Source organism: Salminus brasiliensis, chromosome 1 (assembly GCF_030463535.1).
Source record: "Salminus brasiliensis chromosome 1, fSalBra1.hap2, whole genome shotgun sequence".
Lineage (NCBI taxonomy): Eukaryota > Metazoa > Chordata > Actinopteri > Characiformes > Bryconidae > Salminus > Salminus brasiliensis.
In genome coordinates, this window is record NC_132878.1 from 92,439,206 (window position 1) to 92,456,454 (window position 17,249).

Sequence of the window (17,249 nt, forward strand, 5' to 3'; positions counted from 1 at the left end):
TTAAAAGCACAGTGCCTTTTTAAATGCTTACAGATATCCATTTAAGGCTACTCGAGCTAACTAGGCTAGCTTTTTAAGAGTTTTCTAGCTAATGCTAGTGCTTTTTTTAAAGAAACTACACATAAAGCAATATGTTACATTATCACTGCCAATCCATCTTTTGTACAATATGTAACATATATTTATTACTCTTTAAACAAAGAGTATTTCTTTATGAACGTATACTGTATATTTTTATAAGCCTGAAATGTTAGAACAGTTTTTTTATACCAAGAAAAAGTTTATTTTAGCACTAATAGCGGTAAAAATACTATAGCTAGCTACAATAATTTCTAGATACTTTTTATGATAACTATCTAACCAATGCTAAGAGTAGTTTAAATGTTTAAAAGATATGTATATATATATGTCATAATTAACATCGGTTTCATACTCCCTAAAATAGAACCCTGTGGGACTCCACAATATCAAACTGTTACTATATGATTCACCATTGTTTCTACATAAGGATTAACAGCTAAATAAAAAAACCTACGATTCAAAGGGTTAAAGTGGTATCATGCAGTTCTTATGAAAATTCATAATACATTGGACAGAATAGACTTAATGAGGAAAATAAATGAAATGACACAGTGGGGGGCTTTTGGTGACACATATAAAAAAAATCTAAAATCTTGCTGTTAAATGCAGACTGAAGACCCATATTTTCAAAGAGTATGTTGAGTATTGTGGTTTCCAAACTGACTTCTGTATTTAGTTGTATCTAAGCTTAGATGGATCTATTGGCTCTGAGCCTTAACAAACTAGCTAAGGGTATTTTCTGAGTAAACAGTGAAGCACTGATGTAAGTTGCTCTGGAGAAGAGCGTCTACTAAAGGCCTTCAATGTAATGTAATGTAAAAGCTTTAGCACAGCATCTACTGGTTGAAGCTACCAAACTAGACTAACTACACCTAACTAGACTACCTGTTTTGCAGCAAATGTTAAAGCTTCCAATGTTCATGTTTTCGAAGGGTCATTTTTATCAAACTCAGTTGGGTTTTATGCACTTTTGTGTTTATTCTAGAGAGTTTTCTGTTCATTTTTATAAAACATGATAGTAAAAATAAATCCATTCCATTTGACCCCATTCATTGAGCATATGTCATACATCACAAAAATGCCCACACACATATTTTTGTGGACCGCTGTACGTCACTGTCACAGAAATTTCAGTAAATAAATGCAATCAGGAATGTCATAGCAATTAGTCAATGGCTGCTGGCATACACAGCCTTTATAGCTGAACACACATAAACACACAGGGTTTACCTGAAATCAGAACCCATGCGCCTGCCGTTCTCCGGCTCTCCAGGGTCTGGACAGTAGTTGGACACTTGCTTCACGCCTCCCTCGTTCACTGCAGGATCAGAGATGAAGCACAGCTGTAAGCTAGTCCACAACCATTAGCGGCCTACAGCAGAGCCACGGTGTGGGCGCGCAGTGGAATAATATTTTAAAGCCATGCTGCCCACAGATACTGCTTGTCCTGCGCGCAGAGGTGGGCAGCAGCAAGTTACATTCTCATCACTTCAGAGAAAATGACTTTTTTAAGGATCTCTTCAGAGAAGACTTGTCATCATCACTTTAGGCATTTTTTTTAACTAGTTAAAGTAAAGTAATTCCCACTTATATCCCCCTTCCCAATGTCTTCTGTTTTTGCATATCTGTCAAATTTAATGTCTCTGGTGCAGATAAACATGAACCCTTTGGAACTTGGTGTCAGCCCCTCAGTACCGCGCCCTCCCCCGGGGCGATTCCGAGCCGCCGCCCACAGGCCCACAGGAGGACTTTTGCTGTGTTTCCGTTCTGGTTTTGATTCACAGACTCGGTTCTTGTTCATTTGCGTTCATGTATGTTCGGTTCAGTGTTTTGTTCATGTTCATGTGTTTGGATTCAGGTTTATCACGTCTTGTTTAGTTAATGTGTTTTACCTGAGACTGGGGGTACTTAAGGGGCTCGGCTACAGAGCTCCTCGCCGAGAATTAAATGGATAAATGGTTAAGGAACCTTGAGGTACCACGTTGTGTTTAGGCCAGCTTCGGCTCGACTTCCTCGTTGGCAAGCAAGCCACCCGGTGGTTCAAGTATTTAGCGAGGTTCGCTCGCTATCTGCTAAGTTATACCCATCACTCTTGCTCCAGCTAGGCGACCCTCTGCTACGCAGCAGTTCCAGGTTGGGTCGGCCTAGCTGCTATTGCCAAGTGGCTGGTTCCCCAGCTAATCCCCCGGTCTCAGGTCTCAGGTTTTCACCCTCTTATTTGCCATGTTCAGGTTGTGTTGATCACTGTGTTCACGCTTATGCTGCTGCATCTTGTCTCATTTGCCCCCTTTTGTGTGTCTTGTTTTGTTTAACAAATTACTTGCATCCCTCTGTGTCTGGCCTAACCCGCCTTGACACCTGGCGTGGGCTAGAGGGGTATAAAGCCCCCCAGCATTGAGGTGTGGAGCAATGGAAGAACTGTGTTCTCTGGAATGATGATGGTGCGCCAACCAGTACTTTTGGGATGGATAAGTTGTGGAGTTGGGGTTGTCCTTCTCCTACTAGTATCGGGAGCATTGTTAGTGCTAGGGGGAGGCTACAAACATTCATTTATTAATTAAACAAATAAATACTCATCCACAAAACCTGCTTTATCTCAATTCTATCCAAATCAAATCAAATCACTTTTATTGTCGCATCAAATTACACAGGTGTAAAGGTGAGTGAAAAAAACATCGTCCCTCACAGACGTACAGCCCCCCCCCACACACATATTTACAAAATAGCAATACTGAATATTTACACATTAACTTATACTATACAACAAACCGCCATACAAAACATGCTGTATGTGGCAGACATTTCTGATCCACTCTTCTTACATTCAGCTACACTGGAAGGTCTTTCGAGCATGAACTGCCCATTTAAGGCCCTGCTACAGCATAACAATGGACCTTCATGCTGTTTCCTCAGAGCTATTTAGGTGGACACGCTTTTGTATGTTTGGATCATTGTCTTGTTACATAACCCAACTGCACTGAACTTTTATGAAGAGCAGAATTCATGGTTCTGTCAATTCTAACACATCGTCAGGCAGTAAAGCAACATAGCATCCCCACACCATCACACTACCAACACCATGTTTGAACTTTGGTATGTATGATGTTTGTATGGTGGAATGCGCTTTAGCTTTCCGCCAGATGTATGGAGACCCGTGTCTTCCACAAAGTTCCTCTTTCCACTCATTTGTCCACAGAACAATATTCCAAAAGGTCAACCAGGTGTTTCTTTGGCAAATGTGAGACATGTCTTTATGTTCTAGCAGAGGTTTTTCGACTGTGCAACTTTCCCATGAATACCATTTCACCTGGTCTCCTCCTAATGGCAGTATCATTACCGCTGACCTTAACTTAGGTGATTAAGGCCTGCAGTTGCCATTATCATTTAGAAACTCTTTTTTCTCAGGTTGTCTTTGTCTTACAATTGGTATGAAGATCTGAAATGTGTGACAAATATGCAAAAATAGAAACAATCAGGATGCGGATTCATTTCCACTGTATTTCTAACATATATATCTATTTATAAAATGCTGTGTGTTTTTGTATAACACTTCATTAATGCCAGGTACAAAATATGTTGTAGGTACGTAGGGGATAACAGCAGAGTAGCATATAACAGAGAGCTGCATACTGTAGGGATAAACTTACTCATCTTGGCTATAAAAGAAAATGTTTTATTGAAAAACTTTTATTTTTCAGCTCTTGGTTTAAGATGTGGTTTGTAAGTTACACAACTGGGCACTGACTAAAGTTTAGGGTTTTATCACTTTTTTTTAACCTATTTGCTTATGGAACAACAAATATTAGCACTATAAAAATACAATGGTAGTAAAAATATACTATTTATATTTATATTTTATATAAGGCCAATGAGAGAAGTCCATATTACCACATATACAGCTCCACAAACAAATATTATATTTATATTTTTAATAAAATCTAATAAATAAAAATAAATAAATAAATAAATAAAATTACATTTTCATCTATACGTGTCTGGTAGTCATTTTATTCCAGGCATTTTACCAAACAAAGCTGAGTTACCTGAATTTGCAGATTATGTCTGGCATAAAGTCCCAACAGCAATGTAAAAGACTAGTGGAGAGCCAGCCAAGACACGAGAGCTGTGATTGGCAGTCAAGCTTTTTTCACTATAGTGATTTTTGAATGCTCTTAAAGTTCAGATATTAGGGCTGTATTGTTTAAATTTCAATAATAACTTGTTTGCATTATAACTATTATCATAATTTCTTTGCATTATTTGAGCAGTTGTCATTTCTGCAAATAAATAAATGCTCTAAATAGCAAATATTTTATTTGTAATTTAGGGGAAATGTTGTCCATGGTTTATGAAACACAACATAAATATTAATTTCCCTAAACCAGAGAAACTGATCATGTAGGCTGGTCTCTACTTTTTTCTTTTCGAAACCCACTTACACAGTATGCAAAATTCTGACATTCATTAGCGCTTTCTTATTTGGGATTCGTCCAGTTTACGAGGACAATGGGTGTCCATCGTTACAAAAGCAGAGCTGTGAGCAACTTTGCACTTTTAAAAGCACGACGAATCTGATGTGCTTATATTTAGTAGTAAGCTATTAGTGAATAAGGCCCATTGTTTTCCTCAGGTGGGTAAGTTTTAGCACTGTTTAACTTTGGGAGTTTTAAATTGTGCCTAACGCCACTACTTAACTTAAAATGGTAAATCTCTCTACCATGCAGCCTCTCATTGTTTACTGCTCCAGCATGCCTCAGCATTCGAAACTCAATCAAAACAAAAAGTTGAAAGCGGTATCCATTTTCCAAACGCACAGGAAATGACTCTAAGCCTGGCTTAATTGCTGTCGGTTCAGCGGCAGATTTCGAGTTGGTAAATTAAAGACCCCATTGATTTACACAGGGGTGTTTGCTGGTGTATTGGGGCCCTGAATAAGATGAGGCTGAGCCCAATAATTCACTCATAATTCATCATTCAGAATGCACGAGGCAGCCACTGTGAAATGGAGGGTAATAAAAATTCTATCCTGTAGTAATTATGCATTTGAAGTGCTACACTGTTGGCTCGAAAATGAATCGTTGTGCTCAATACCTTATTACAATGGCAGCCACGCAAGCATGCACTTATACTGGTAGGGAATAGGAATCATCGGCAGTGATAGTGATTAGTCAATAATGACTCGACGTGTGGCCCCGAATCTGTATCCAGGCCAGCACGCTAGACTGCATCGCGCTCATTATTCGCTCATTAAAGGTACACTCCGTCATCCTAAAGGAACAAAGCGGTGACCCTGCCACAACAAAGTGGGATCAAGGGCAATTAGAATGTAAAACGTTAGCTGACTCAAACTTATAGGCAGACTTCTAAATGCAGTAGTCAATAACCATTAGCATGGCATGAATATGATTTCATGCTTTGTTAGCGCTGATCATTTGTCAACAGCGGACACAAAAACATCATACTGTGGTTCAGAGTGGGATGAGAAAAGTCACTTTGTCTAATCAAGCCCAAAAGTCACCAGAACTGTCAGTCTTGTGGAGACAGAGCGCACTGTTATGATTGGCCGAGAGCCAAAAAGCTAATATAAAATTATAATTTTTAAAAAATAAATATAACTATTAAAAAATAATAATAAAAAATATTTTAATGCATAACATTTCACTACATTTTGTTACAAAATTATTTTAAAAATGTAACAAATTTATAAGTAATACATACACTTAATAAAAAATAATATAATAATATTATTTATAATATATAAGAATATATTTGTATTTATTTAATATAATAAGTATTTATAGACATAAGACCCGAGAGCTCAAATCTCTTAGGGATCTCAACAAACTTTTGCATTGTGTGCCATTCCTGACTAAAATTGTACAAAGCAAAAATAATACAAAACAGAAAATTATGCCTATTTATCCATTAAAATGATTTATTAAGTTATTAATAGAAACATCAAGAAACACTGAACTTGGCCAAGAGTGATATGTTTAGATGTAGGCCAAACCAGAAACACATCTCTGCTATAAATTAAAAATTATATATTTTCATCACCTCCTGTTTGTTCATTGGAACTGGAGTGAGTACAAATCTTAGAAAGGTGAGGAGACAGGTGGAGAGAGGTCAGTAGTGACCAGTCAGTTAACATTAACCCAGAGGGTCAAATACAGCAAACCTTAATATAGAATATAAATAAAATCTTTTGTTCCTAAACTTACATGTGTATCGCTTTGGTTTGCATTTTTGAGTGCATTGCATTATGGGTACTGTAGTGAATGTACTGTATGCACTTGTAGTCTCTTTTACCTTTTTTCTTTACTTGATAGCTCAATCATTTTTAATAAAAAATGGTAAGTACCTGACACAGTAGAGTAAAACACAGTAAATGGCAAGTCTAACAGGAGTTTTTACTGTAATGCCGTTGTCCAGCAGCATCCAGCAATGTGTGGCAGACACTGCTCACAGGACGTCGCCTTCAGTTCGCTGTTAGCTGGATTTGTCTGGTTGGTGGACTATTCTCAGTCCAGCAGTGACCCTTGAGGAGTTTAGCAACCCGGCAGCAGTACTACTGTGTCAACACACACACTACTAACACACCACCACCATGTCAGTGTCACTGCAGTGCTGAGAATGACCCACCACCCCTGGGGTCCTGACCACTGAAGAACAGGGTGAAATGAGGCTGACAGAGCAGAGAAACAGATGGATACAGTCTGGAATATGGGAAGTGGAGCTGATATAATGGGCCTAAGGAGTTCATTCCAAACCAGGGGTGGTTATAATATTTTGCTATGACTCTGTACCGGTATAGCACAACATTAAAAATGAAGGATCAGGTTTTGTTCAATGAGCTATTAGTGGCAGCCCAGCCAACCCAGGTACTGAACCCACAACCCTGTGTTCAATAACCCAGTGCTCTAACCACTGCCCCTTTGTCTGGCAACCCAGACAATAACCCAGTGTATGGCACATTTGGACAAATAAAATGGAATAGGGTTGACTGTTAATGGAGCTCACTAGTTGTTTACTTTTGTGGTATGCATTACAGCCCCCCCCCCTCTCCGATCAGGCTGTTCTTTAGCTTGGGTAGCTCTCTCTGTAAGCTGTTTACCTGCTTCCAGACAGTGCTGTATTACAGCCACCCAGAGGGAGATCCAATAATGTAGGAGTGAATTCTGTGATTTTATACTTTAGAGGTCTATACAAGGTGGGTTTGCCAGTGGGTCCTGCATGATTTGCAAAGTAATTGGCGGGCGGGACCAAATTTGCAGCCCCACAGTCATAGTGGGCAAACAGCCAATAGGCCAGGGGTTAATTTGGGTGGGTGCTATCGCTCGCTGCAATCTGAGAAAGGCGGAAAGGCTTTGGCAGATAGATTATTGGCTGCTTGCAGAAGCGGAGGGGAATATTCTGTGTGGATTCAACCTTTGGAGAGGCGCACTAGGTTTTCTTGGTGATCGGTGAAGCATTTTAAAAGGCAGGATTTCACAATTAGCTGGATGATTTGGGGCTAAAATGAGGACTGTCCCAACAGGAACGACCCTTATCTCTTCTCTTATCCCAGCTGCCCACCAACGGTGATAAACGCTGTAATCTGGTTGAATGTAGGTTGTGAAGTTGGGCGACCAAAATTCAGTATCAGCGTCTAGTGGCAATGTCAATTTGATGTAGAAGAGTGGCGACAGCTGGCACTGATATTGATATGTGAGGTAACCAAAATCCAACGTCTTCCAAATGTTATACTGACGGAAAATACCAACATTTAGTAGTGAGGTACGGTGAGCAAAACCCAACATCTACTGAACTTCATAGTGTTAAAATCCACACAATGTTAAATTCACACATTATTAGACATGACATTTAAGTCAAGTTTTATGTTAAGTGATGTTAAGTATGTTAAGAGTTTGATGTCAACCCAATGTTGGTTTTTGAAATATATGTGACACTGATTTCCTACCAAAATTCAACATCTGTACAACGTTGGAGCTTGATGGCAACCTGATTTTCATTCTCAATTAAAATATAACATTTGATCATTGATGTAAAATAAACAATTAGTCGTGAGGTATGTTGAGCAAAAGCCAACCTCTCTGCTCCCCGGGCGCTGAAGTTGGCTGCCCACTGCTCTGGGTGTGTGTGTGTGTACTCACTGCCCCAAACACATGTGTGTGTGTGTGAGTGTGTGTTCACTACCAGATGGGTTAAATGCGGAGGACACATTTCGCTGTACAGTGTACAGTGACAAATACGTGCACCTTTACCTTTTACATCTGCTGAACTTCATGTTGATTGTTAATGTAACGTTACATATATAACGTCATGTCTCATAATAACGTTACATATATAACATTACATTTAAATGCTGTTAGACATGACATATTGTTTTTAAGTCATGTTATTAAGTATGTTTGATGTGAGTTATTTTTTAAAAGGATATGTGACTGACTTCCAAACAAAATTCAACATCTTTCTAATGTTGGAGCTTGATGTCAACCCAAAGCCATTTTTAAAAGATATGTGATTTTGATTTCCAACCAAATTTTAAAATCTGTCCAACATCCAAACTTTAACATCTGTCTAATGTTGGAGCTTGATGTCAATCCAATGTTTTTGTTTTTTTTAAAGAATATGTTACTTTCATTTCCAACCAAAATTAAACATTTGGACAATGTTGGATTTTCACGCAAACCTGATTTAAATTTTTAACTAAAATTCAACACTTGATCATTGACGTAAAATATCAACATTTAGTTGTGAGGTATGGTGAGAAGAACCCAACATCTGCTGAACTTCATGTTGAATGTTCACGTCCACACAACCTTAAATCTGAATGTTCTTAGACATGACATTGTTTTTAAGTCATGTTATTAGGTATGTTAAGAGTCTGCTGTCAACTCAGCGTTGGATGAATATGTGCTTTTGATTTCCAACCAATCTGTCCAACATTAGAGCTTAATGTCAACCCAATGTTATTTTTATGGATATGTGACTTTGATTTCCAACCAAAATACAACATCTGTCTAACATTGCAACTTGATGTGAACACATTTTTGGTTTTGGATGGATATGTGCCTTTAATTTCCAATTAAAATTCAACATTTGTCCAACATTAGAGCTTGATGTCAACCCAATGTTATTTTTAAAGGAAATATGACTAATTACCAATCAAATTTCAGCATTAGATCTTGATGCCAACCCATTGTTGGTTTTGGATGGATCTGTCAATTTGATTTTCAACCAAAATTCAACATGTGCCCAACATCCACAGTTCAACATCTGTCTAATATTGGAGTCAACTTGATGTCAACTCAATGTCATTTTCTGATGGATATGTAACTTTAATTTCCAAGCAAAATCAAATTAATCAATAATAATCTGTATAGCGCTGAGTTTATACATCAAGCAGATTTTCATTTTTCTACTATTATTCAACGTCTGTCTGATATTAGAGTCCAACATCTTTCTGACATCAAACTGTCATCTGGAACCTGCCTACCTCCCAGTCTTTTTCACTGCTATAAGTGGTTTTAAACTAGTACCAGTTCCACCAAGACTTCCAGACGTCGTACTTTTATTACAAAAATGTCTAACTGAATATATTGATTAATAAGGGTCTTCCATATAATGCTGAGAATTGTTGCTGTTATTTTATTATCTTTTTTATTTTCTGTCTCCGTGGCTTTGTATATCCATATATTGGTGCTTTATAAGCTGCATATGTCCTTCAGCTGATGCATGTTTACTGCTAAATGGGTTGTTAACACAATAACTGTAAAAGTAAAAGTGCCTAAGCAGAAGAGACTGAGGGGTCTCTGCATCAAAGGTAAAGGTGCACGTATTTGTCACTGTACACCGAAATGTGTCCTCCGCATTTAACCCATCTGGTAGTGAACACACACTCACACACACACATGTGTTAGGGGCAGTGAGTACACACACACCCAGAGCGGTGGGCAGCCAACTCCAGCGCCCGGGGAGCAGAGAGGGTAAAGGGCCTTGCTCAAGGGCCCAACAGTGGCAGCTTGCTGAGCCCGGGAATCGAACCCACAACCCTGTTATCGACAGCCCGGAGCTCTAACCGCTGAGCCACCACTGCCCCATATCAGAAAGCACGATTACACTGTATGTGCTAAACAACGGCACTGACCTTGTGAAAGTTTTTACAGCTCATCTTTCCAACATAAAACCATTCTTCAAAAACATGCAAAGAGAAAGGCCGACTTACTGATGGAGAATTTACTCGTGTTGTCTTTCCCAGGCAATAGCTTCACTCCTCTTGATTTGAAATCTCCAGACCGTTTCACTGTTCAGGGAGGGAGAAAAGAAAAAGACATGAAATGAAAGCAGCAGTAGTCAGTCTCTCAGAGAATAGCTGACAGTCCTGAGATCAATCTCTGCTGGCTCCATTTGTTGTATGCCCAAGAAAATATGAGCGAGAGGAAACAAGGAGTTGGACAAGGACAGAACCATCCCCTTCAGAGACTTGGAGGGCGGCGTGTTACATGGCTAACAATCTTTCCCTCAGAAAGTTCGGGATTTCACTGTCTCAACTCCAGCGGTCTCATAATCCACAAAGATGGCTGAATCTGATGCAATGGCACCGAGAAACTGAGTACAGTGGAATCCCACTCGTCCTGACCAACAACACTGGTCGGACTTCATGATTAGTATCTCAGGAGACAGGATATATAGGCGACTCTGACGCTTCTGGGGGTGTTCTTTATATTTTCGGTAGCTCAGGGTAGCTCACTATTCTTGTTTTTGGGCATTAAAAAGGGAATCAGCTATTTCTGATAATAGCTGACAATCAATGCTACAGAGTTTGTGTTAGAATTACTGGCATGGCGGCGCTTCGTCTCCCCCTGTTTTCATTTACCAATGTGACAAAAGCCAGGAAAGTCTTGGAAAAAAAGCTACTGCAGAAGCAATAAAGTCTACCGTGACAAATAGTGGTCAGGGACTCTCATTAAATGACGACAACTGATTAATTACAATCGCGCAAGCGACTCTAAATTAGCAATCGCGGACCACATCCACGCTAAATTATACATAACGATTCTTCCTGTGATGGGGTCCCTTAGTTTTGCAACAGTTCAGAGGTTTGTCCCTTATGCACCGCCAGCGAAAATTGGTTCCATAACCTCATGATACCTTTAATAATTAATAATAATTATCAACAAATAGCTTTTACGGCATGATCGACCCTGTTTTACTACAACTTCTGACAGGTCATCCTTATTTCATAAATGGGCAAAAATCAAATTAACTTCTTGTATGTGAAAATAATTACCTGCTGATTAAGACAGAAGAGGCAATTAAAGATGTGCGTGATAATATAACTTCCCCAACATATCCCAACTTCCCTTACATGATTTGACTAAAGTAATGGAAACCTTACTGTAATTGACAGTGATTGATATCATGGCATGAAAAAGAGGAAAAGTGTCCCAAAATGAAAAGAACTCCCAATTATCCTGACCAGGTTCAAATGAGTGGTTCTGCAATGATAGCAGAGGTAAATGACTGAAATTTAGCAGACAGTAGCAATTACACTGTAATACAATAATTACAATAATAACAATAAATAGAATTAATGTAAAAAATATAAAAATATGCATCTGAATCTAACCAGAGATGAAAGGTAGTGCAGTGATAAAGAATAAGCAATGACTAATGTTCAGGAGGAGTGGCTATCAGCAGATAAATGACAATACTGAATAAACAGGTTCAAATGAGTGGTTCTGCAATGACAGCAGAGGTAAATTACTGTGGTCAAAATAATTTCAGCCACTATTCACATTACTGATACGTCCATGATGGAGAGCAGTTTGTGCAGTGTCCTCCTCTCCGCCACCTTAACCACAGAGTCCAGGTCTACACCAACCACTGACCAACAGCACGTCTGACCAACTGGCATTACTCCATCCATTAAAAGGCCTTACACATTTGACTAACTATCAGTGTAATTAATTAGCAACCACAGAGTCCAGGTCTCCATCAACATGCAAAAATGAAATTATATATATATATATATATATATATATATATATATATATAGAGAGAGAGAGAGAGAGATAGATAGATAGATAGATAGATAAATATAGATATAGATATATATTATTTTTTACATTTAAAAAAAAAATGTATATATCAGTGAATCAGTCAATATCTTTTTGGGCTGTCAAATTAACATTCATTTCATTTTCATGTTCATTTTGATTAATTAATTAATTAACTATCAAACTCAATTGCAAAATGGATTTCTATGGACTGTAGACCAGTTTCGATGGTAGAGGACCGAGGGCTAGTCGAGGTTTTATAGATTTCATCTTCTGATGCAGCTTATAAGGCACTGTCAAGGAGCACAACAGTGTCTAAAATTCATCAACTTTACGACACGGAAAATAAATCAAAGTTAGACGTAGTAGCGGGAGTCCAATACCAACAGTCTATACCAGTTATTCATTCACTGATTTACTCTTCTGCAGAATTCATTTCACTTGACTCATTTTATACTTTCATCAAGTCACCACAGTTTTTGGTTTGCCCTTTTTTCTGCTTTAAACACCTTTATTACCTTCAAGAACTGACTGTTCACTTGCTGCCTGATATGTAGATCTCACCCCTTTACAGGAGCCACTGGAGATGAAGATAATCAATGCTCTCTCCTTCATCTATTATTAGTATTAGTATTAGTATTAATGTTATGGCTGGTTGGTACAGCAGTGATGAACAGTGACTGTTAGACCTTAGTCTTCAGGCTATAAATGCCAAAACCTAAGAATGAGGGAATAAAACACCTCTACCTCTCTGGAATTCCAGTACTGTGTTAGTGTTAGAAGAACAGCACCGCACTGGAGCATTTATATCTGCTCTGGATTAAACGCTAAGACATTTAAAGCTTACAAAAGACATACATTCATTTTTTTTTAAACTTGTAACAGACATTAGAGTAGATTTTACTTTGTGTGTAGCAGACTCTTTCAGTAAGTGACCTTTACAGCTGCTGTTTTCTATTATTTACTGTTTCTATTATGTTTTTTACTGTTTCCATATTCCATGGTATTCCGTACCTACGCATATCTAGAACCTCCAAAAGGGGCCAGAGTGACACTTGATTGTTTGCTCAATTGCTAATTAATTACACTGATAGTTAGTCAAATGTGTAAGGCCTTTTAATGGATGGAGTGATGCCAGTTGGTCAGACGTGCTGTTGGTCAGTGGTTGGTGTAGACCTGGACACTGTGGTTAAGGTGGCTGAGAGGACGATGATGGATGGTCACCCACTGCACACCATCATTATGGACCAAAGGAGCAAGTTCAGTGGCAGGTTGCTGTCGCAGAGCTGCTCTACAGACAGACTCAGGAGATCCTTTGTTCCGAGAGCCATCAGGGTCCTGAGCTGTTCCCAGTGGGGCCGGAGGGGGAATGTGGAAGAGTCTCTTATGTTTAATCAGAGGTTTAATCTGCACTATTTACACTTTACTGCACTAAATCTGCACTCCTGGAGACTACTGACACTTACTTCACCTAAATACCAGTATATGCACATGTTTATTCAGTATTGTTATTTATCTGCTGATAGCCACTCCTCCTGAACATTAGTAATTCCTTATTCTTTATCACTGCACTGCCTTTCATCTCTGGTTAGATTCAGATGCATATTTTTATTCCTTTTACATTTATTCTATGTATTTATTGTTATATTATTATTGTATGACTGTGCTGTATTGTGTAATTGCTACTGGCTGCTAAATTTCCTTCAGGATCAATAAAGTGTCTGTCTGCCTGTCTGTCTGTCTGTCTATGTATCTATCTGTTTTTCAGGGTGTGCTCGTGTCTGTGCTACCTTCTGGCTCTCTCCTGACAGTTAGGCTGTTATAGTCAGATCTGCCACAGTTTTAAGTCACACTGTGTTAATCTTCACTGAACATCATAATTCCAAGCGGAACTAATCCCACCTCTTTGCTCGTTTCCAAGTTGACTAAAAAGTGACTGCCTGGGTCTCTCTGTTACCCTCCTTAGACCAGATACCTACCCTCCATTTTCTACACTAAAGTTTATATGGTTTCTAACTATTAACCTTATTATTGATGCTATTATTATTATTATTATTATATTGGATATTATTATCCACCATTATTTTATAATTATTACCATTACTACTGCTAAGCATGTAATCTATTTCTATGGTATATCAGTGCACTTGAGCACATCAACAGACTTCTGTGGTGTTCCCACACATGGCCATTCAGCCACAACATTAAAATCACCTGCCTAATATTGCGTAGGCCCCCCTCGTGCCACCAAAACAGCTTTGTTAAGGTGACTTTAAGAAAAAAACTATGACTGGATCATTTTCTGTACGACATTTTAAGAATTGACCATTTTCATATTTTAAAGAATGTAACCTTTTTGTTTTTTTTTTATTTAATCTTTTCATTTTTTTAAGAATTGAACCTTTTCATTTTATAAAGAATTTAACCTTTTTGTTTTTAAGAATTGAACCTTTTCATTTTTTAAAGAATTTAACCTTTTCTTTTTTTTAAAGAATTTAACCTTTTCTTTTTTTAAAGAATTTAACCTTTTCATTTTTTTAAGAATTGAACCAAAACTTAACAATGACTTATGAGAATAATTCAGTAGTTGAATACAAGTATGTGATCATTTAAAAAAAAAAACCTTTAAATTACATATATATTTTTTACATTTATATTTCCTAGACAACATTAGGCCTTCTCAAAAGGTCTAGAAGGCCTTTATGGTCCCCCTTCATCGTGCAGCACTGTTACAAATCTACATACAAAAAATACTGAACAGTTGAGTACCTTGATACTGCGCGCTGAAGCCCTTGTGTCGATGGCCGTTATCGGTGACGAAATGAAGCCTCAGCCAGTTTTTGTTGCTGACTATGGGCACGGGAATATTCGTCCCGGACAACCTGAAAGGAAAAAAGAAAAAGACCAAACACTCGGATCAGCCGCAAGCTCACCAGCATCATCTTTCGCCGTAGGCAGACGAGCATAATCTGTAGCCCTGAGGAACATGCAGGGCTGAAGATCCAGGAGCAAAAACGACAAATTAACATGCAGCTCAACCTTTTCACACAGCGCTCTGAATCTCTTGCCTTAAGCTGGAGATGGACGTTTTATTGCCTTGGTTGGGGCCTCAATTAAAGGCAATCTCACCCTGGACCCACATTATCCACTTAAACAGCTCGGCGGTTAGAGCTGAAAAAAAAAGGTTCTAAGAAAAAGAGCCGCCACGCTCGAGACCTATTTTCAGTGGGTTCTTCACTCACGGCATCAATCTTTCAAATGACATCCATTTTCTTTAAGTATAAATGAACACTTATCAAGGGCAATGAGGACGAAATGTAATGGAACTTAGAGCCCACGGTGTTTGAAGAACATGTCGTAGCAACTTGATGAGTCCAACCTGACAGGAGTGATCTGCCATTTCAGTCCCAGTCCAGAGCATGTCACCAGAGTCCAGCACAGGAAATCTATATCACAGAAGGTATCAGATTTTTTAATGTCTGATTACGACTTAAAGACATATTGGCCAATGGCAAGCCAGCACAGGAAGCACATCTACATATTTCCAGTACTTTTGGTGAGACAAATATCCTGACTGAATAAAAACACAGCCTGTCCAGATCAAAATGTTGGTCAACTCCTGTAAGTTGTGAGGTGGGGCCTCCATGGATCGCATGACCCTGACTTTGTATCTGGTTCACTGGTGGTCCTTTCTTGAACCTCTTTTAGCAGGTTCTGACCACTGCATACCAGAAAAACCCTGAAAAAGACCTGCCCAATGTTCTGACCCAGTCGTCTAGCCGTCACGGACTTGGGCTTCAACACCTTCAAGAACTGACTGCTCACTTACTGCCTAATATGTAGATCCCACCCCTTGTCAGATGAAGCTACTATAGATGAACTTAATCAATGTTTTTCAATTCATCTGTCAGTGGTGCTAATGTTATGGCTGGTCGGTGTATAATTGAACAACTGATTCAAACCAAAGTCTGAAAGCTGGTTTCTGATGAAGGCAGATTTATCCTGATATTGTGAAAAAATCATGATTGGATCATTTTCTGTATGACATTTTAAGAATTGAACCTTTTCATTTTTTTTAGAATTGAACCGTTTCATTTTTTTTTTTAATTTAAACCTTTTTTTAGGAATTGAACTTTTTAGTTTTTTAAAGAATTGAACCTTTTCATTTTTTAAAGAATTGAACCTTTTCGTTTTTTTAAGAATTTAACCTTTTCGTTTTTTTAAAACATTGAACCTTTTCGGGTTTTTAAGAATTGAACCTTTTCGGGTTTTTAAGAATTGAACCTTTTCGGTTTTTTAAGAATTGAACCTTTTCGTTTTTTTAAGAATGGGACCTTTTAGTTTTTTTAAGAATTGAACCTTTTTTTTTTTTTTTAATTGAACCTTTTCTGAGGCTACTGTATATTAACATAATCAATGTTTTTCAATTCACCTGTCAGTGGTGCTAATGTTATGGCTGGTCGGTGTATAATTGAATAACGGATCCAAACCAAAGTCCGGAAGCTGGTTTCTGATGAAGGCAGATTTGAAGCTGATGACAGTGATGGAAAAGGGAATTGAGTGCAAGAAATACTTAAAGGGAATAACGGGAATTCTAACGAATGTAATCAGATTCAGACCAATTCAGACCATTCCTATTGGTCCATCTGTCAATGTTTACAACATCTAAAAGCCAGCTGATGCTTTCCAAAAAAAAGAAAAGAAAAATACAGGTTCTGAGGTTCTGATATGACGGGCGATCATTGAGTTGATCAAGGCGACGTCAATTCATGCATGAGTAATTTAGTGATACTAAAAAACCCTCCTCATTAGACCTTTAAAGGAAAAATCTGTCACCGAAGAGGCTGTTTTTAACGGCTGCTCGTTTCATCTAATGAAACCTTCCCGCTGATGAAAACGCTCAAACGACATCAGAGATGTCTCTTTCTGGCCTCCAAAGCCACAACTCAAAGATGCCTGACAGGTGGTGTCAAAACTTCCACACTTCTAGTGATGTGACACGGATTGACCCTCCATTCCGATTTGTCTAACCGCCTCACATCTAGACAAATACTTCAAACTCAATTCTGTATATAGGCTATTTTGTTCTTGGGAGAACAGAGCGGC

General features: G+C 38.4%; 1 protein-coding gene across 3 annotated transcripts in view; it reads right to left on the reverse strand.

Moving 5' to 3' along the window:
- Positions 1–17,249, reverse strand: part of csmd3a (CUB and Sushi multiple domains 3a) — a 519,096-nt gene that overhangs the window by 329,479 nt on the left and 172,368 nt on the right. For all 3 annotated transcript variants that reach the window (XM_072692429.1, XM_072692430.1, XM_072692428.1), the window contains exons 6-8: positions 14,913–15,025; positions 10,310–10,387; positions 1,312–1,399 (exon numbers count right to left, since the gene is read on the reverse strand). In XM_072692429.1, coding sequence (XP_072548530.1) covers positions 1,312–1,399; positions 10,310–10,387; positions 14,913–15,025 — 279 coding nt within the window. The remainder of the gene's footprint in view (positions 1–1,311; positions 1,400–10,309; positions 10,388–14,912; positions 15,026–17,249) is intronic.